Source organism: Cherax quadricarinatus, chromosome 1 (assembly GCF_038502225.1).
Source record: "Cherax quadricarinatus isolate ZL_2023a chromosome 1, ASM3850222v1, whole genome shotgun sequence".
NCBI classification, from domain to species: Eukaryota; Metazoa; Arthropoda; class Malacostraca; order Decapoda; family Parastacidae; genus Cherax; species Cherax quadricarinatus.
Window position 1 is genome coordinate 787,914 of NC_091292.1, and position 22,405 is coordinate 810,318.

At 40.8% G+C, this 22,405-nt stretch overlaps 1 protein-coding gene across 4 annotated transcripts; it reads right to left on the reverse strand.

The window, feature by feature from the left end:
- Positions 1-4,184: 4,184 nt before the first annotated feature.
- On the reverse strand, positions 4,185-19,731 carry LOC128686704 (zinc finger protein 391). Of its 4 annotated transcripts, none has more exons than XM_053773755.2 (3): positions 19,567-19,731; positions 16,700-16,766; positions 4,185-10,162 (listed from the first exon to the last, which is right to left on the reverse strand). In XM_053773755.2, the coding sequence occupies exon 3, from the start codon at positions 10,095-10,097 to the stop codon at positions 8,874-8,876; it is 1,224 nt and encodes a 407-aa protein (XP_053629730.1). In that variant the 5' UTR covers positions 10,098-10,162; positions 16,700-16,766; positions 19,567-19,731; the 3' UTR covers positions 4,185-8,873. The 4 variants fall into 4 exon arrangements, with proteins under 4 accessions (XP_053629730.1, XP_053629724.1, XP_053629718.1 ...); XM_053773749.2 differs by having other exon boundaries at positions 16,676-16,766; XM_053773743.2 differs by having other exon boundaries at positions 16,603-16,766.
- Positions 19,732-22,405: the final 2,674 nt, after the last annotated feature.

Here is a 22,405-nt window from a genome sequence, read left to right on the forward strand (position 1 = left end):
AGTTGAGACAGACAGGAGCGACCTGTTCCAAACCCATGTTGCCCTGGGTTGTGTAACTGATGGGTTTCTAGATGGGTGGTGATCTTGCTTCTTAGGACCCTTTCAAAGATTTTTGATATGGGATGTTAGTGCTATTGGTCTGTAGTTCTTTGCTGTTGCTTTACTGCCCCCTTTGTGGAGTGGGGCTATGTCTGTTGTTTTTAGTAACTGTGGGACGACCCCCGTGTCCATGCTCCCTCTCCATAGGATGGAAAAGGCTCGTGATAGGGGCTTCTTGCAGTTCTTGATGAACACAGAGTTCCATGAGTCTGGCCCTGGGGCAGAGTGCATGGGCATGTCATTTATCGCCTGTTCGAAGCCATTTGGCGTCAGGATAACATCGGATAGGCTTGTGTTAATCAAATTTTGTGGCTCTCATAAAAAATTCATTTTGATCTTCGACTCTCATTTAAAAAGTGAGTCATATTGGGACTTGAGTAGCTCACTCATTTCCTTGCTGTCATCTGTGTAGGACCCATCTTGTTTAAGTAGGGGCCCAATATTGGACGTTGTTCTCGATTTTGATTTGGCATAGGAGAAGAAATACTTTGGGTTTCTTTCGATTTCATTTATGGCTTTTAGTTCTTCCCGCGATTCCTGACTCCTAAAGGATTCTTTTAGCTAAAGTTCGATGCTTGCTATTTCTCTGACCAGTGTCTCCCTACGCATTTCAGATATATTGACCTCTTTTAGCCGCTCTGTTCTTTTCTGTCGCCTGTAAAGGGAGCGTCCGTCTCTTTCTATTTTACATCTACTCCTCCTTTTTCTTAGAGGAATAAGCCTTGTGCATACATCGAGTGCCACCGAGTTAATCTGTTCTAGGCATAAGTTGGGGTCTGTGTTGCTTAGTATATCTTCCCAGCTTATATCGGTTAGGACTTGGTTTACTTGGTCCCACTTTGTTTGTTATTGAAGTTGAATTTGGTGAATGCTCCCTCGTGACTAGTCTCATTTTGTCGGTCTGGGGCTCCACGCATACATGTCTGAACCTCAATTATGTTGTGATCTGAGTATATTGTTTTTGATATGGTGACATTTCTTATCAGATCATCATTGTTAGTGAAGATGAGGTCTAGTGTATTCTCCAGTCTAGTAGGCTCTATTATTTGCTGGTTTAAATTGAATTTTGTGCAGAGATTTAAAAGCTCGTGTGAGTGTGAGTTTTCATCAGAGCTGCCTCCTGGTGTTATTACTGCAACAATATTTGCTATATTCCTCCATTTTAGGTGCCTTAAGTTGAAATCCCCCAGGAGCAAGATGTTGGGTGCAGGAGCTGGAAGATTTTCCAGACAGTGGTCAATTTTTAACAGCTGTTCCTGGAATTGCTGGGATGTTGCATCCGGAGGCTTGTAGACTACCACAATGACTAGGTTTTGGTTCTCGACCTTTACTGCTAAAACTTCCACTACATCATTTGAGGCATTAAGCAGGACAAATCTGTTGTATGTTTTCAATATATTTAAGCGAATTTATTATTTTTTGTTGAAATGAGAAAAAGAAGATTAAAAATAGAAGTTTGATGCAGTATGATAGTACAGGTATTACTGGCGCTGAGCTGCCACTGCTCTAAGCAGATCTTTCACAGGAACATGTTAAAATACAAAGGGATACATGACCTTCCAACATTACTTATTTCAGGTCACTTTTTATATTGAGTTCTTCACTCACCTGAATGATGAAAGTATTTTCGTTTTGGGGATTTTTTCTTTGTGGGTCACGAAGTTGTTAAAAAAAAAAAAAAAAAAAAAAACCTATAAGGAACTAGACATGTGCTCCCATTCCCTGTAGAGAACCTGAATGCCTCCCATTAGACCAGGTGCTGTATGACCCCCTTATGAGTTCAGCATCCCCCCCACCCCAAAGATAATAATCCTAAAGTAGTACTTGAAGGGTAAGCACTACAGTTCTGGTGAAAGGTTCTTAAATTGGAGATATCCTTCCTTGGATCAAACCTGTTTACTCTCCACTCTAAGGTGGTGTAACACTAGATTTCAGTGCCTCCTATGAATGAAGAACATTTCATAAGTTCAACCATTACAATAACTGTCATCTTCAATCTTGAGTTTCTGTAAAGAGTTGTTGGTTCTAATTTTTTTTTTTCAAAATACTTTATCAATTGGGTTTAAAAGCCTGTACACTGTCATTATGGCTGCAATCACTAGTCCCTCCAGGTGTATATAATCACAAGGGTTATCCTTTGATTGATACAATGTTATGGTCCTTGAAGGTGAGATCCTCCGACATAATCACTCCCAGGTCTTTGACGTTGGTGTTTCGCTCTATTTCGTGGCCAGAATTTGTTTTGTACTCTGATGGGCAATGTCCACCTGGAGCCTTGCAGTGTCTGAGGAGTGCTAAGACCTGTAGGAGTATATATTACATTATTATTATTATAATATTATCAAAACATCTGCATTCTTTTTGTCTTCTAGTGAAGCTGTTCTAAACCCATGTTGCCCTGGGTTGTGTAACTGATGGGTTTCTAGCTAAGCCACAAGGGCTATTGTAGGTTCTAATTTTTTTTTTTTTTCAAAATACTTTATCAAGTATAGTGGGCAAGAGGAGTGCTAAACCCTTGTATAGCCCTTGTGGTTTAGTGCTTCTTTTTGATTATGTCCCCCTCAAGGAAGGTTCCTTGGTTTAGGGAATTGGAGTGCTTCTTGATTATAATAATAATTTTTGATTCTGTAGGATGATCCTACAGCGGTGGAAGGAGGGGGGTGGGGGAATGGAAGGTACTCAGGCTTACTTTGGGGAACTGAAGTACAGATCCAACTCCCCAGATCAAGAGCCCCTCGCTAGCATCAAGGAACCTCCCTTGAGGGGGCTCAAGCTCCAGGAAATTGGGCATGCCTCTTTGCATTTGAGGCACTGACCCCTTTAGGTTTAGTGCTTCCCCTAATTAAATTCTTTTTGATTATAATAATTCCTAATTAAAATGGCACTTGCTCTAACATATTTAAACTGCCATGAAGTGAATAACATTCACTGGTTTAATGTGATCACTAAAATGGTGCATGTCAAAATAAATATTTCACATTAAACAATCATCTAAGTTTTCTTCTATTTTCTATATAATTCTCATTCTTATTTATGTTCCTTTCACTTCCATGAGGAAGTGAAGAAGAATCCTTCCTCAAGCCAAGCATATTATTATAATAAAAATGTGCTGAACCTACAAGGCAAGCATGTCATAAAAGGCAACTAAAATGCTGGGAGCAAGGGGCTAGTAACCCCTTCTTATGTTTATAAAAAAAATTTCTTCTGTATAAATTACTAAAGTTGGGAGGTTTGAATGTACAAATTCAAGGTTTGTGTGAATTAAAATAAGGGTAAGATGCAAAAATTGAGTGATACTGTGTTGATGTAACTGGAGAAGAGAAATGTTGAGAGAGAGTTAATAGTGTTTAGGAAGTTTTGAACAGAGTAATTTTGGTAGGGGACCTAAATTCTAAAGTGGGAGAAACAATTATAGAGGACATAATAGGTAAGTTTGGGGTACCAGGGGTAAATGATAATGGAAGCCCTTGATTGAACTTTGTATAGAAAGAGGTTTGGTAATAAGCAATATAAATTTTAAGAAAGAGGATAAGAATACGAGATATCTAGGGCCTAATGACAATGGTTTGTTTGACTACGTATTGGTGGATGAATGGTTGATAGGCAGACTTCTGGATATGCATGTTTATAGAAGGGCAACAGATATACGAGATAAATTTTTATTTGTGACTCCAGTGAGTGAAAAGTCGTTAGGGTAAAATATAAGCAACTATTCTCAAAGATGAGCTAGTGAAAGTATAGGTAATGAGTAGGCTGAAGAAGTATGAAGCAGATGTTTGTGGATACTATAAAAGGGTGGGAGTACCTCTGATAATCCCCCACACTTAATTTCTATGCTCTAGATTATCCTCATAAAATTCATATTGCTAAAATATTGCTTACTGTATTCCTTGAAAATGTAACTGTAGATTTTTTTTTTTCAACAAGTTGGCTGTCTCCCACCGAGGCAGGGTGACCAAAAAAAAAAAAAATCCCCAAAAAGAAAATACTTTCATCATCATTCAACACTTTCATCTCACTCACACACAACTGTAGATACATAATCATAAAAGCTCTAGGACTTTTTTTTAATTGCATACAGTATATTCATTTATTTTGAAATGTATTTGGTTTGCCTTTAAACAAGATGACTCGTGTACAACCTCAGGCATGCTTACAATACACCATTTTATATACGTATAACAAAATACAGATAGTTATTTGCATTTTTCAATTTAAATTGGAAACCTGAAAAATAGACTGGAATATTGAGAATTTCCTGCTGAAATTTTATCTATAAATGCCCCTGCTAAATATAATACTACAGAGGCTAACGCTCTAGTATCGTTAGTTATAAAATATAAACCTAGTAATGTTATCTACACTGGATTAAAGTTAAAGCATTAAAAAATACAGCACATTGATAAATAATGGTAAGATATGCTTTTTCTTCAATGAACTGTAATGTGAATATCCTAGGAGTGAACAGTTGGCACATACATAATGAAGATAACCATATTTTGCTGTAAATAAATTGTCAGTCTAACAGACTGACAATCATATTAATGCAAAACACAATTGCATATGACAATTTTACTATGAATTGTAAGTGATTCAAATGTAAACAACACATTGGCTCCATACCAAATGTTTATTTTTACTATGGCATCTATAAACTTTTCCAGCACTGTGAAAGGATATGACAACAGAATCTTCCATAATCTATCTCAACCATTTCTGTAAATAAGTGACTCTCTCAAAATATGCGAAGTTGAAAATACAGTGTCTATGAATATATGTATATATATGCATGTACAGTATATACATGAATATTATGTATCACATTTTCTGGCATATAAGGCGCATGAGCACATAAGACGATGTTTCCGAGCAGTTGTAATGCAACACTAGTAAATAACTGATAAAGCAGACCCCAAAGCCTACCCTCAACCCTGACCTTGAGTATATAAGGAAAAGGGGTGATCTTCCAAGACTTTGTGGAAAACAAAAAATGCCTTACATGCCAGAAAATACAGTATGTATTTGTATGCATGTATGTGTACTTGCCTATACATGGTTGCTGGGGTTAAGGCCTAGCTCCTGGCCATACCTCTCAACCTGCCACTTGCCAGTTTCACTCCCTCCTACCCTCATGGGCACTATCATACCTGCTCTGAAAACTATGTATGAAACCGGCCTTCCCTACTTTGAGATCATTCTGCTACCCAACCACTCCAAGACCGAAGAAATACTTCTCGACATCCCTGTGGCTCACTTCTGTCTAACTTTCAGGTGTCCTGGAGTGCCTGTTTCTTGTCTCTCAACAGTCTGTCAAACCTATCAATTCCTCTGAGTATTTTGTATGTTGTTATCATGTCTCTCCTGGTCCTTGTGCTCTCCAATACTAGGTTCAGTTCCTAGCCTCTCCTCTTGGCTCATATCTGTTAGTTCTAGAACAAGCATCGTTGCATACTTCAGCACTTTCTCTAGTTTCTTAACATGCTTTTCAGGTGCGGATTTCCACGCTGGTGATGCATATTTAAAGACGGACCTGACATACATTATATAACAAGGCCAGAATGACTGTTGAGATTCCTGAAGGCTATTTTTAATTTGCTGGACAAGCACTGGCTCATCTGGCAAACAGTTCCTAATTTTTCAGACCCATATACTGACATGGCCATTCCCAAATATCTCAGTACATCCACTTCATCCACACTCCTCCCTGCAATTGGATATTCAACTTATCATTGCCTAGACTTTTTGTTACCCTCACCACCTTGTTCTTTTATATGTTCACTTTTAATTCTTTTACATACCCTTCAAATTCATCAATCAATCTTTACAACCTGTCTTCAGAATCCTACATAAGAACTGTGTCGTCAGCAACTGTGATAACTCCCATTTTTGTATCAGGGCCAACATCTTTTAATCCCACACCTCGTCTCAACACCCTAGCATTCACTTCTACAAACTCGTGTATAATTATGTTAACAATGGTTACATCATGCATTTTACAGTGGACCCCCGCATAACGATGGCATCGCATAGCGATTTTTCCGCATAACGATTACTTTTATCGCAAAATTTTTGCCGCGCATACCGATTAAAAACCCGCATACCGATTTTCGTCCGAGACGCGTCCAATGTGCCCTCAGCCAGCCTCACATGTGCCGCTCCGTCCCATTGTTTACCAGCCAGCCTCCGCGGTAACATCCAAGCATACACTCGGAATATTTCGTATTATTACAGTATTTTCGGTGCTGTTTCTGGAAAATAAGTGACCATGGGCCCCAAGAAAGCTTCTAGTGCCAACCCTGTGGTAAAAAGGGTGAGAATTAGTATGGAAATTAAGAAAGATTTTGAAGGGTTTGGGGCTAACCCTGAGAAGCCTATGCCAGTTGTGGAATCCATTGTGCCTACTTCAAAGATTAAGGAAATGTGTGCAGAGTGGGTTGAACTGCAAACCTTTATAGATGAAAATCACCCTGACACAGCTGTTGCAAGCCGTGCTTGTGACTATTTCAATGACAATGTTATGGCCCATTTTAGGAAAGTCTTGAAGGAACGGGAGGTACAGAGCTCTATGGACAGATTTGTTGTGCGACAGAGGTCCAGTGACTCTCAAGCTGGTCCTAGTGGCATTAAAAGAAGAAGGGAAGTAACCCCAGAAAAGGACTTGCTACCTCAAGTCCTAATGGAAGGGGATTCCCCTTCTAAACAGTAAGAAGATAATGCTCTCCCCTCCTCCCATCCCATCAATCATCACCAGATCTTCAATAAAAGTAAGTGTCATGTAATTGTGCATGCCTTTTTCAGTTTGTGTGTATTAAAATTAACATTTCATGTGGTAAAAAAAAATTTTTTTCATACTTTTGGGCGTCTTGCACGGATTAATTTTATTTCCATTATTTCTTATGGGGAAAATTCATTCGCATAACGATTATTTCGCATAACGATGAGCCCTCTTGCACGGATTAAAATCGTTAACCGGGGGTCCACTGTACTGGGAAACAGGTCCACCTCCCTCTTACATAACCCGAGTCTCACTCTGCACAAACTCTGAACTGTTATTAGTAACCTACCTCCTATTCCATACATTTGAAATATATGCCACATGGCTTCCATGTCTGCTATGTCTTGTCTAAATCCATAAATGCAACAAACAGCTTTTTACCCTTAAGTACTGCTCACTTATATGCTTTAATGTAGAACACTTCATCTACACATTTCCTACCCTTAATAAACCTTCCCTGCTCCTCTATCCTTCTTACATACATATGCAATAAACCTTTGTTTTAAAGGATCTCAATTTAATGGATTTTGGAAATAGATTACAAAACCGCAGTGCTGGCTATTCAGAAACAAAGGACAAAGTCTGTTGGTACATCATGACAAGCCAGTTTCACGTCAATCCACCACAACTGTCAATAATTATAACCCTGCTTCTCTCTATCAGTCTGTTATACTGAGGATTTACTGTCATATATAGTAAGGATTTCTGAGGAACATGTGTATTGCTAAAATATGTAGGAAACATCAAAATGAAATGTACTACTATTATGCTTTTGGAACATTTAGTAGGAGTGTTTTCCCCCCAGTCATGCACAAGGCCACGAATGTGCAAGACACTGCAAATGCACTTGTGGCCACTGATTTATAAATATTCCAAATGCACTTAAAATCAGCTTATTAGGCTTACAAAATTGTACTTACCGTTTCCTGTAGTGACTTCCATGTTCATTTTAATCTGTAGTTTGTAACATCTTACTACAGATATTGGCAGCATATTTTTTTGACAAACAAATATGCAAGGAGTACATAGAGTGCTTCCATGTTACTACAGTTTTAATACCTGGTGTGGATTGCTATAATGTAAAAGAAAAATACTGTATTCCATGTCTAACTGAATGTCAAACAAGGCATACATTATGAATAATAATAAATAACAATTTGGGATTTTGTTAGTCTTAAGTGCCTATTCTTTCAATAAACTCATAAGCGCTCACATATCAAGGCATAAAGGTGACAACAATGAAGAAATACTTAGGTTTATATTCAAGAGTGACAATATGATCATAAGCTCAAGAAAAAAAGATGTATTTTCAACTGATATTTAAAAGCATGAACAGATTCCTGACAAATCTTCAAGTGGTCCACAGCAAAATGGATATTAAAATAGCACTTAGTGGGTACAATATTCATATTTCTGATGCTGCTTCAAAAACACAAAGGATAAGCAGAAATTTGTATGTATCGCAGTACAGCACTTGCTTCGGCAAATTGGATGATTCAGCAGCCCTCAAAATAACATATGCCACTAACATGTGTAACCCAAGACAAACAACTGCATCAAAACATTAGTGTATTTTTATTCAATATTTAATCTTGATGTTTTCTTCCCTAACATGTCTAAAATTGAATGATCATCACAAATTCAAATATTATTGTTAACTGCAGGTGCAAATTAATATTAAGCTTAGACATTGTATTGTAAATTTTGTAATCTGGCTAATCAAGTATGCAAGCCTGCATGAAATGTTAGTAATAGTTTTAATAATTAAATAATAATTTATTTGTACAGCAAAACAACATAACTTGTCTTGTCAGGCAGACACTTCTGTAATCAAAATATAACCATCATATATAGTTTTACATAACTAAATTTTTATCGTTTTAAGGTGCAACTCTTTACAGACACTTAAAAACATTCATCATCCATGTAAAACATTCACCTTGTATGAAGATAACAAAACAGTTTCACACCAGTGAGCGAAGCAATAGTATTGTGTCAGTCATTCAGATGGTTCTTCCTTGATATAAACACCCTGCATGTTTCCCATTCTTCCATTAGTCTGTTGTACAGGCAATGCTTGAGGCCCCATAGGTCCAGGAACAACTTGTTCTTGACTTACCTGAGCTGCATACCCCTGAGTGCCATGTTGATTTCCTAGAGCTGAAGGTATCTGTAAGTGAGAGGCTCCCTGATTTATCTGATGTAACTGAGGAGATGGCTGTAGCTCATGCAGTTGCAATGTGAGTTCTGATGGGTCTTGTCCATCCTCTTGTTGCTGTTCTGGCTGCTGCTGATGCATATGTTGTGGATAGTGTTGTTGGTTTGGAAGATGCTGCAGTTGATGGTGGTGTTGCTGACCAGGGTGAAGTTGCTGCTGATGATGTGCTGGTAGCTGTTGTTGTTCTTGAGCTGGAACTTGTTGCCCTGCTGTGGCTTGTGCTCCAATTTGCTCTCCAGACACTTGCATGCTCCCGTCTATTGAAGCACTATCACCCGAATTTGAGAATGCGGCAAAGTATCGATCATAGTTAAATGGCCTAGCGCCAGTATGCTTTCTCTGGTGTTGCATGAGACCATCCTTTGAAGTAAAGGCTTCACCACATATGTCACATACATTCTGCCAGTAAGAAGACTCTCCTCCAGAATGTTTCAGTTTGTGGTAATCTAAGCTAGCACGTACTGCAAACATGGCTCCACAATCTTCACAAGAAAATGGCCGATCACCAGAGTGCTTCTTTTTATGAATCATTAAGGTATTCATCTTCGTAAATGTTTCACCGCATTCTGTACATGTATAGGGATTTTCTGAGTTATCTTCATCTGTACTGTTTTTAGCACGTTTCTCAGCACTCAAATTATCGCTTAAAGTGTAAGCAGCTTCCCATTCATCACTATCATAGCGTCGCTTACATACATGCTTACGTTTGTGACGTTGAAGGTTACTGCTGTTCATGAAGGACGAGTCGCATTCATCACACTTGAAGGGTCTTTCCCCAGTATGTTTTCGGTAGTGCATGTCTAACTGACTTTTTTTGGGATATGACACACCACAGATGTGACACTTGAAAACGTTCTTAAATGTATGATCTTTTTTATGCATGTCAAGTACAACCTTAAAGGGGAAGTCCTTCCCACAAACATCACACTGGTATAGTGTTGACCCCCCATTATGCTTGCTTGTGGAGGCACCTGTTGTACGTGACATTTTTCCTGTGGTAGACATTTAAACTTGAGAATCAGCATCTATTATTAAATTTACTCAGGAAAGTGGCTTGTCACATTTCATTCCTGTAAGAAAAAAATAAATTTGTTGATAAAGGTAAGAATCGATGTGAACAACAATTATAAAGTTTTTTGCATGGTTAAGGATTAAAAAAAAAACTGCCATTTCCCATCAAGACAGGGTGACCAAAAGAAAATAAATTCACATTACATAACTCTTTATCTGACTTTTTAGGGAAGTAGAGACACTACAGCCCAATATTCACCCACTAAACTTGAGTATCTCATTTTAAAGTGCAGGCAGAGTACAATATTTCACAAGATACTACCTCAAACACACTCCAATAGCACATCAAATCCCTGGGGGCCATTCACCTCCACTCATTCCAATTTAATACAATAGCTTATGCCCGCTACCTACTTCTTTCACATTGTAATGTAGTCAGTGTTAAACAGTGGCTATATATATGCATTATGTATGCATATGTATGTGTGTATATATATTTTTTTAACACGTCGGCCATCTCCCACGAAGGCAGCATGACCCAAAACAAGAAACACTTTGGCCATCACTCACACATAATCACTGTCTTTGTAGAGGCATACAGATACGACAGTTCAGATGCCACTCCATACAGCAAGTATTCCAAACCTCTCCTTTAAAGTGCAGGCATTGTACTTCCCACCTCCAGGATTCAAGTCCGGCTAACCAGTTTCCCCTGCTCACACTCCAACAGCTTGTCAAGTCCCAAACACCATTCATCTCCACTCACTCTTTTCTAACATGCTCACACAAGCTATGTCTAAGCCTCCTTGTACACACAACTTCTTTCACCCCCTCCCTCTATCTTTTCCTAGGATGACCCCTACCCCTCCTTCCCTCCACTAGAGATTTATACAACCTCCAAGTCATCCTATTTTGATCCATCCTCTCTAAATGACCAAACCACCTCAACAACCCCTCCTCAGCCATCTGAATGATACATTTAGTAACTCCACACCACCTTATTTTCACACTACAAATTCTTTGCATAATATTTATGTCACACATTGCCCTTAGACATGATATCTCCACTGTCTCCATCCTCCTCCTTGCTGCAACATTTATAACCCATGCTTCACACCCACATAGGAGTGTTGGTACCACTATACTCTCATACATTCTTTTCTTTGCCACCATGGATAACGTTTTTTGGTCTCCACAGATACCTCAATGTACAACCCATCTTTTTCCTTTCATCAATTCTTTGGTTTACTTCATCCTTCATAAACCCATCCACTGACAAGTCTACTCCCAAATATCTGAACACATTCACTTCTTCCATACTTCCTCCCTCAAATCTGATATCCAATTTTTCTTTACTTAACTCATTAAATCACCCAAAAATGTAGATAGTTTTTAATGCAACCAAGATGTTGAGTGAGGCATGTTTGCACAACACACCTAAACATGTTTATTTCCTCTTGCAATTTTCCAATCCTTGATATACTAACCACATGTTAGGTAAAAGAACACAAGTAATTACTGAGACAATGCAGCAACTTTTCACTCTCCAGGAGCTTTATCAAGCTAATAAAATCAAAATTAAACTTTTAATTTATCAGCTATACAAATTAGCTACAATTATTGTACATTCAAACTGATATTTTGAATTTGATATTAGAGTACAGTAGGGCCCCACTTTACGGCATTTTGCCTTACAGCATTCCGCTAATATGGTGATTTCAAACTAGGACCAAAACTCTCTATACAGCTCCCCGTCTTTCTAATATGGCATGCGCCACCTCATGTTTACATTCTCCACGAGCGCCGCATCTCTCCATTATGTCTGGAAATTTACCGAAATTTCAAGGGTTTTAAAGTTATTTCATATTTTATATATACTCTTGATAATTATACTTGTGTGTACCTGTACCTAAGTAAACTTACACACTGTGCTGGTGTGCAGGTATACATTAAAATCACTAAGAGTGTCTTATTAGTTTTTAACCCTTTCAGGGTCCGTCCCGTAGATCTATGGCTTTACGGTGAGTGTCCAAACCGTAGATCTACGCCATGAGCTCAGCTCACTCTGATAAACTGTGAGTGGTACATTTGGGCCTAGATATGAGAGAATACATCTATGTGGTATGTGTGCACCACATAAAACAGATCCTGCAGCACACTGTGTATAATGAGAGAAAAAAACTGAAATCATGATTTTTCGATTAAAACAGCGACTTTGCAGTGTTTTTTCCTATGTTTTTTATAGTTGTATTTGCGATTTCTTGGTCTCATTTGATAGAATGGAAGACATATTACAGAAATAGAGATGATTTTGATTGGTTTTAGCACTGGAAATGGCTTGAAACTGAGCTCAAAGTAGCGGAAATGTTAAATTTTTGCCAATATTCAAGAGTAAACAAACGACCTCACACATCTAATACACGTCAGCTGGTGGGTCTAATATACATTCACAAATATGGTGATGATATTTATACAATTATTACAGTATTGCATAACAGTAAATCTTCTATTTTTTGGTGTGAATAAAAATTCATTATGTGAATAAAAAATCAAAATGGAATTTATTTGTAAAGCCTCAAAATGTAACTAATGAACAGAGGAAATGTTAGTTTAGTTCCAGGAATACCTACATTGTTTATTCTGGAGCCTATTTTGAAATTGGAATATTTTGAACTTTGGGTTAAATTGGCCAAATTAACAATTTCCGATCACTTTATTTTGTAGTTGAAACAGTTGACATGGCGATTTCTTGTGCTCAATCGATAGAATAGAAGTAATACTAGTGAAATAGCTAAGAATTTGGTTGATTGGAATAATGTAATTGGCCTAAAATGGGAGTCAAAATCGGCAAAATCGCCGATTCGTAAATATCGCTGACACATCAAAATTCGCGAGCATAATTTCGTCAATTTTCCACCAAATTTCGTACTTTTTGTTTTATTACCTTCACAAAAAGATTCTCTATGATTTCATAAGAAAAAATAACAAATTTTTTTTTTGAAAATTCTTGGACACTGGTGCGTGACTTCAGATTTTGGCCTTGGACCCTGAAAGGGTTAAGATGCCATATTAATAATGATGATAATAACACATAATAATCACTCTGAGGCACATTGTCATATAAAATGTTAATATAGACATTTTACTCAATCCATCCCTGATATTTTTTCAATATTATATAATAAACACTCTACGTAGCATATAAACATAAATATACCCAAAGTACAATAAATTAACATAAATATGAGATTTTTTTCAGTTGGCTTGCCGGAGGTGTTTACAAAACTTGCGTCTGTCCTCTCGTGTACTCATTCATTCTCATTTATTCTTTTAATCTCATTTACTGACCTCTTGCCCTACATTAAGACTACAAATATTTTAAGGTAAGTAATGAGTGTACTGTATATGCATTTTATTACTCTAGGGCACTTTAAATGCCTAGTATATAATGTGTGGGTTGGGTGGCCAGATGGGGTTACGATACCTACCTACCCTACTATTCACCTTGCACCCTACATTAAGACCATTAGACTACAAATATTTTAACCCTTTGACTGTCGAAGGGCCCAATCCTGAAGTTGCTCCTGGTGTCGCAAAATATTCGAAAAAAAAAAAATTATTTTTTCTTATGAAATGATAGAGAATCTTTTCCCGATTGTAAAGACACCAAAAAAACGAAATTTGATGGAAAACTGACGGAATTACGCTCTCGCGAAGTTAGCGACTTCGGCGATATTTAAAAATCGGCAATTTCGCCCACTTTGAGCCCTATTTTCGGCTAATTCCGTTATTCCAGTCAACCAAACTCATAACTATTTCTTCAGAACTCTATTTTTTCTATCGATTGAGCACAAGAAACTGCCCATTTACCGATTTCAACTACCCAATAACATGGTCAGAAATTTGCAATTTGGCCAATTTCACGAAAATTAAAAAATATGACAATTTCAAAATAAGGTCCAGAATGAACAATGCAGACATTCCTGGCTCTAAAATAAGATTTTCTTTGTTCATCAGTCATGTCTCCAGGTCCCTGTGATATTACTCTTGCTTTTTATTTTGAAATTTTATTCAAACAAAAAATAGAAGATTTACTGTTATGCAGACTACTGCAATACTGTAATAATTGTAAAAATTACATCAACCCATTCATGACTGCGTATTAGAATGGCTATTTGGACATTTATTGGACAATGACATCATTTGTTTACTTTTGAACATCGGCAAAAATCAAACATTTCCTGTACTTTGTGCTCCATTTCCAGGTTCTTTTTATAGTAAAATTAATCAAAATCACCTCCATTTCTATAATATAGTTTCCATTCTATCAAATGAGACCATGAAAACGAGAATACAACCACAAATACTATACGAAAATAGACCACAAAGTCGGCATTTTAATTAAAAAAAAAACGGTCGGAGTTTTTTTTTTCTCATTATGCACTGCGTGCTCCAGGATTTTTTTTATGTGGTGCACACTGACCACACAGACCCATTCTCTCACATGTGGGCCTACTAGCTTTCTCCTGCCTGATTTGAAGCCGCTAGAATTTATGAGTATATATACGTCAAACACGGTACCTCACAAACGTATATATACGGCCGCGACAGTCAAAGGGTTAAGGTACATAAGTACAGCTGAACCTTGGTTTTCGTATGCCCTAGTTTTTGTATGATTCGGTTTTCGACGACTTTCTTTGTTGAAATTTTGTCCTGGTTTTCATACATCCACTCAGTTTACGTACAGTTGAAAATGGTCTGTACCAAACTTGTCCATCTGCCCGTGTGACTCAGCCACTCATTTCCCGGAATCGAGCGCCCACACAAAGCACCCCATGCGTTCGTGACTGTTTCTTGTTAAGTGAGCATCACCCCGTGTGTTCATCCGAAACAATTCGAAATAATCCATTGTTTTTTGTGCTTGTTTATTGAGTGCGACTGCTAAATAAGCCACCATGGGCCCAAAGAAAGTTCCGAGTGCCAGCCCTTTGATAAAGAAGGCGAGAATCACGATAGAATTCAAGTAAGAACTCGTAGCAAAGTACGAAAGTGGCATACACGTGGCTGATCTTGCCAGGAAGTACAGGAAGTTCGCATCAACGATCAATTCCATCCTGGTGAAGAAAAAAGAAATCAAGGAAGCTGATGTTGTGAAAGGGGTAAACGTGGTAATGAAACAAAGATCACAAACAATCGAAGATGTTGAGAAGTTGTTGTTGGTGTGGATCAATAAAAAAGTTAGCAGGAGATAGTGTTTTGGAGGTGATAATTTGCAAAAAGGCAAGGAAACTGCATGCGAATCTTGCAAAGAAAATACAGTACCAGGAACGAGTAGCTGCTGTTAGTGAATTTAAGGCCAACAGGGGCTGGTTAGACAAATTCAAGAAGTGAACTTGCTTACACAGATTTTTTGTGCTACAGGGGTCCAGTGACTCAAGCTGTTCCTAGTGTCAGTAAAAGACAAAGAAGGGAAGTAACCCTAGATAGGGCCTCGATACCCAAATTATTCATGGACGGGGATTCCCCTTCCAAACAATAACCTCTCCCCATCCCTCTCCCCTCCTAACTGTCTTCCATATGCCAACAAGTCTTCAAGTGATATTAAATGTTCATTTATCCATTTCATTAGTCATTTATATTTATTTTTCATTGTTTACTGCATGTAAATCTATATTCTCTATAAAATGTATTTTTTTTTTTAATATTTTTGGGTGTCCGGAACGGATTAAGTGGATCTACATTATTTCTTATGGGAAATATTGCTTCAGTTTTTGTATGATTCGGTTTTTGTTAGACTTTTTCGAACAGATTAATAACGAAAACTGAGGCTCCAGTGTAATGTGTACACTAAATGCATTTTATCACTCTAGGGCTCTTTAAATGTCAAAATACATTATGTGTGAGTGGAGTGGAATGGAGTGGGGTTGGGTGGGGTGGGTTGGCCTGGCTGGCTACCATACCTACTACACCTAACTTCTTACAATACACACTACTCACTTCTCACCCTACATTAAGACTACAAATATTTTGAGGTAAGTAATGAGAGTACTTTGTGTGTATTTTACTTTTTATTGTTTTTTAATGCCTTGTTCTATTGCTAACTCAATATATGTTAGTGTTAACTTATTATCCAACATTTATAAGTGGAAACAAATGGGGGTTTTGCTTTCTGGCAATGTCCGCTTTCCAGCAGCAGCCTGGAACCTAACCTGCTGTGTAAGTGGAGCCCTACTGTATAATACAGATTTAAATGATATAATACAGATATACAGTAATTTGAGACAATATAAGTCTTAGAAGAAAGCCACTATTTATACAATGCATTTTCAAGCAAACTAATCATAAAGCTTCAAGTATGTAAAACAATCACCATGCTGTATTTAAAATGAGACATGGATATTTAATCAAAAAGGAAATATATTTTGGAATTACAATTTCCACTAAAGCTGTTGCTGTATTACTATGCCCTTTGACCTCAAGGCCCCAGTGATCCCTTTGCCTTACACCCACCCTTGGCCTGATCCACAGTGAACTGGGACCTCACTGAAGCTACTGCTCCATACTACACCCACCGCCACTTGTCTTGGTCAACCTGCCGTGTTTCAGTGACCTCTGCAGAAGACTCTGTGGGACTCAGCTTCCCCACACCCACCACAATCAGCCCTGTGGATTAAATCAATGATAAATTATTAATTTCCAGACAATCACATTATGTTAGTTACACATCTGGAGCTTTATAAAATAAAAATTTTGCTACAGTTGCAGTACAGAATTACAAAATTATAACTGATTCCTCAGTGACTCCCACCACTCACAGTGACTACCCCCCAGTCTCATGCCCATCACCCACAGTGTACTCCCACCTCTTGCAGTGACCCCCCAGTCTCATGCCCATCACCCAGTGTATTCCCACCACTTACAGCAACTCCCACCCAGTCTCATGCCCATCACCCACGGGATGGTGTACTCCCACCACTCACACCGACTCCCCCCCAGTCTCATGCCCATCACCCACAGTGTACTTCCACCTCTAGCAGTGACCCCCCAGTCTCATGCCCATCACCCAGTGTATTCCCACCACTTACAGCAACTCCCACCCAGTCTCATGCCCATCACCCAGTGTATTCCCACCACTTACAGCAACTCCCCCCCAGTCTCATGCCCATCACCCACAGTGTACTTCCACCTCTAGCAGTGACCCCCCAGTCTCATGCCCATCACCCAGTGTATTCCCACCACTTACAGCAACTCCCACCCAGTCTCATGCCCATCACCCACAGTAACTCCCATCATGTTCACACCCATCATCTACGGTGACTCCCACCACACTCATGCCCACCACCCACAGTGACTCCCACCACACTCATGCCCACCACCCACAGTGACTCCTACAACACTCATGCCCACCACCCACAGTGACTCCCACCACACTCATGCCCACCTCCCACAGTGACTCCCACCACGCTCATGCCCACCACCCACAGTGACTCCCACCACACTCACGCCCACCACCCAGTGACTCCCACCACACTCGTGCCCACCACCCAGTGACTCCCACCACACTCACACCCACCACCCACAGTGGCTCCCACCACACTCATGCCCACCACCCGCAGTGACTCCCACCACCCACAGTGGCTCCCACCCCACTCATGCCCACCACCCACAGTGACTCCCACCACACTCATGCTCACCACCCACAGTGGCTCCCACCACACTCATGCCCACCACCCCACAGTGGCTCCCACCACACTCACACCCAGCACACTCATTCCCACCACACAGTGACTCCCACCACACTCACCACCTACAGTGGCTCCCACCACACTCACACCCACCACCCACAGTGGCTCCCACCACATGCCCACCACCCACAGTGACTCCTACCATACTCACACCCACCACCTACAGTGACTCCCACCACACTCACACCCACCACCTACAGTGACTCCCACCACACTCACACCACCCACAGTGATTCCCACCACACTCACACCCACCACCCACAGTGACTCCCACCACACATGCCCACCACCCACACCCACCACCCACAGTGGCTCCCACCACACTCACACCCACCACCTACAGTGACTCCCACCACACATGCCCACCACCCACAGTGACTCCCACCACACTCACCACCTACAGTGACTCCCACCACACATGCCCACCACCCACAGTGACTCCCACCACACTCACCACCCACAGTGACTCCCACCACACTCACCACCTACAGTGACTCCCACCACACTCACCACCTACAGTGACTCCCACCACACTCACCACCTACAGTGACTCCCACCACACTCACCACCTACAGTGACTCCCACCACACTCACCACCTACAGTGACTCCCACCACACTCACCACCTACAGTGACTCCCACCACACTCACCACCTACAGTGACTCCCACCACACTCACCACCTACAGTGACTCCCACCACACTCACCACCTACAGTGACTCCCACCACACACGCCCACCACCCACAGTGGCTCCCACCACACACACCCATCACCCACAGTGACTCCCACCACACATGCCCACCACCCACTGACTCCCACCACACACACCCACCACCCACAGTGACTCCCACCACACACGCACACCACCCACAGTGACTCCCACCACACACCCACCACCTACAGTGACTTCCACCACACATGCCCACCACCCACAGTGACTCCCACCACACACCCACCACCCACAGTGACTCCCACCACACACGCCCACCACCCACAGTGACTCCCACCACACACACCCACCACCCACAGTGGCTCCCACCACACTCACACCCACCACCCACAGTGGCTCCCACCACACACGCCCACCACCCACCGTGACTCCCACCACACTCACACCCACCACCCACAGTGGCTCCCATCACACACGCCCACCACCCACCGTGACTCCCACCACCTACAGTGACTTCCACCACACACACCCACCACCCACAGTGGCTCCCACCACACTTATACCCACCACCCACAGTGGCTCCCACCACCTACAGTGGCACTCACCACCCACAGTGGCTCCCACCACCTACAGTGGCACCCACCACACACGCCCACCACCCACCATGACTCCCACCACACTCACACCCACCACACTCACACCCACCACCCACAGTGGCTCCCACCACCTACAGTGGCACCCACCACACACGCCCACCAACCACCGTGACTCCCACCACACACACCCACCACACACGCCCACCACCCACAGTGGCTCCCACCACACGTCCATTACCCACGGTGACTCGCACTGTTTCTGGTGCCACTAGAGTTTAGAGGATTCATACCCAAATTTTGTGGCTGGAATGAAGACTACATACAATGAGATTATAAGAAAAGCGATTTTAAACTGATTCGCACTCCTCTCAAGATAAATTACCATTAATTTGAGTGCTAGTAACTTGGGTAATGTTGTGTGCCCCGAGCAGGGCATGAATGACCAGTCTTACCTGGTTATCATAGTTCAGAGGCGGTGTTGAGGGGGAAATGAAGGCGAGGAGACAGTGGTGCTCACAGCCACTCAGCAGCGTGAAGCCATTTTGTTCTCTACATTATTTTGAGGCGGCAGCAGCAGCAGCGGCGGCGGCGGCAGCAGCAGCGGCGGCGGCGACAGCGGCGGCAGCGGCGGCGGCGGCAGCGGCGGCAGCGGCGGCGACAGCGGCACGTCAGCTGACTGCAGAACAACAATGATAACCTTTATTTCTACAAATATGTTACACCTTATACACACCATAACTGACACACTACTGTATAGAAAGTCCCTGATTAGATGGTAGATTTTGCCACCGAAGTGGCTAGTTTATTGTGCACCCCATATCCATCCTGTGGAGGGTAGCGCGAGAGCATATGGATACACAAAAGGCCTAGGAACTAGGCCCCAAAGGGTTAACAGGAATACATATGGATTTATATCTACATATCTATAGTTCACTTATCTGTTACAAGCAAATTTAGGAAATTTGCTTAGTATATCTGGTATCTTATTTTCATTAATAAGATATCTTGACATGTCACATAGGTTATTATACTGTCTGTCTCTGTATTCCTCAATAAGTGGACAATTAAGCACATAGTGTTCAAGAGAGTGACCATATGCCTGATCACATAATTTACATTTAGTTTGATCATCATCTGTGTGTCTCCCAAACTATGGATTATTGTCACACCCTGCGTCATTATGTACTGGAGTGCGATAAAATTAATGAATTTAGAAACAACTCACTCAGAAGTGTTCAAGAAATGGCTAAGTATTTTATCCACAGTGGTATATTACAGACCATTCTGGAGAAATACCCTGACTTTGCTAGCTGTAAATAAAGCATTACCACATATGTGCATGTGTACTCACCTATTTGTACTCACCTATTTGTGGTTGCAGGGGTCGAGTCTTAGCTCCTGGCCCCGCCTCTTCACCGGTTGCTACTGGGCCCTCTCTCTCCCCGCTCCATGAGCTTTATCAAACCTCGTCTTAAAACTGTGTATGGTTCCTGCATCCACTACGTCATTTTCTAGGCTATTCCATTGCCTTACAACTCTATGACTGAAGAAATACTTCCTACTATCTCTCTGACTCATTTGTGTTTCTCATTTGTGTGTGTGTGTGAGAGAGACTCAGCAATCAACATTTGCACCAATAACTCACTACAGTTGTGACCGGGCGTGGAAGTGTGAATTGCTCATTACTCTAAAATTTGTTCATGATTGCAGCCATGTATAAACGTAAGTAACCATTCTTACAGTATTCATTACCTTTGTAACTTGTGAGTTCATTACCTTGTACCTAGTTCAGCCATCAAAACTTTGGAGCCCGGTCCCTGGACCCATTGTGTACCTCTGTAATCTGTAAATACCTTTGTAACTTGTCATGATTGTGACTAGACCTACCTGGAGTTCATTACCTTTGTAAATTGTGAGTTCATTACCTTTGTAAATTGTGAATTCATTACCTCTGTAACTTGCTCAGCTATCAAAACTTTGAGGCCCAGTCCCTGGACCCATTATGTACCTCTGTAATCTTTTGACTGCCGCCCACAGGATGGGTATGGGGTGCATAATAAACATATTAAACTAAAAACTCCCAAACTGCCAGAAGTACTTGTAACCAAGCCTAAGTCTGGTCACTACAACATCAGTCAGTCTGTTCACATTGCACGTTTTTTTTTTATCATTACCCAGAGTTACTCCATTTATTTAGTAATTTTAGCATACATACATAGGTATAAAAAAATACAGGTAAGAGCAGCATGCCAAAGCCACTTATATGCATAGCATTACGGGCTGACGTTGCTCCATAAACATACTTATCTACGTTCATGTTATCATAGTGGGTTATAGATCTACTCAGGCTTCTAACTGCATTCCTATAACAATCATTTTCATTATTTACTTCTCTCCTAATATTATTCCTAATGCTAGACACAGTTATACCAAAGTTATATTCTACATTCTCCTTCAGGGTACTCTTCTTGGCTAACATATCAACTTTATCATGAAGGAGTAATATAATGTGTGATGGGATTCATAGCAATTGTACATTAATTCCTTTGTCCCTAATTTTTGAGTATCTATACCTGGCTTCTCCAATGAGCATGTTATTGGAGTCATTATATGAGTCAAGAGCCTTCAATGATGACATAGAATCAGTAATGATGATAGAGTCAAGCTCAATGTCATAATAATAATAATAATAACAATCTTTATTTACTACAAGTACATGTACATGGTATACAGTCCTAGCTGACAACAATGACATACTACTACATAGAAAGCCACTTGTTATGCTGAGCATCTCGGGCAAATTAGGTCAGTGTCCCAGGATGCGACCCACACCAGTCGACTAACACCCAGGTACCCATTTTACTGATGGGGAACATAGACAACAGGTGGAAAGAAACACGTCCAATGTTTCTACTCTGGCTGGGAATCGAACCCAGACTCCAGGTCCAGGTCCAGGTAAACTCCAGACCCTCGCCGTGTGAAGCGAGAGCGTTAGCCATCAGGCCATTAGGATTGCAAACAATTCAGTTTGCAGTGTAGACGCCCAGTTGTTAATTCTTATGCCTAACTCAACAAATTTATTATCGTTTTTAACAAGGGAGGTGGCAACAAGAGCAGATGCAGCCCTGCCAGAAGACTCCTGTTTAGATCCATCAGTGTATATAACTTGTGATAACTTATTACTACCAGCTAGGTGAGAAATTTCTTCTTGAGCAGTTGCTCTAACAAGAGATTTAAGGAAGGAATTACTAGCAATGAGCTTCTTGGGAGGGACTTGCAGGCAGGGCCGGA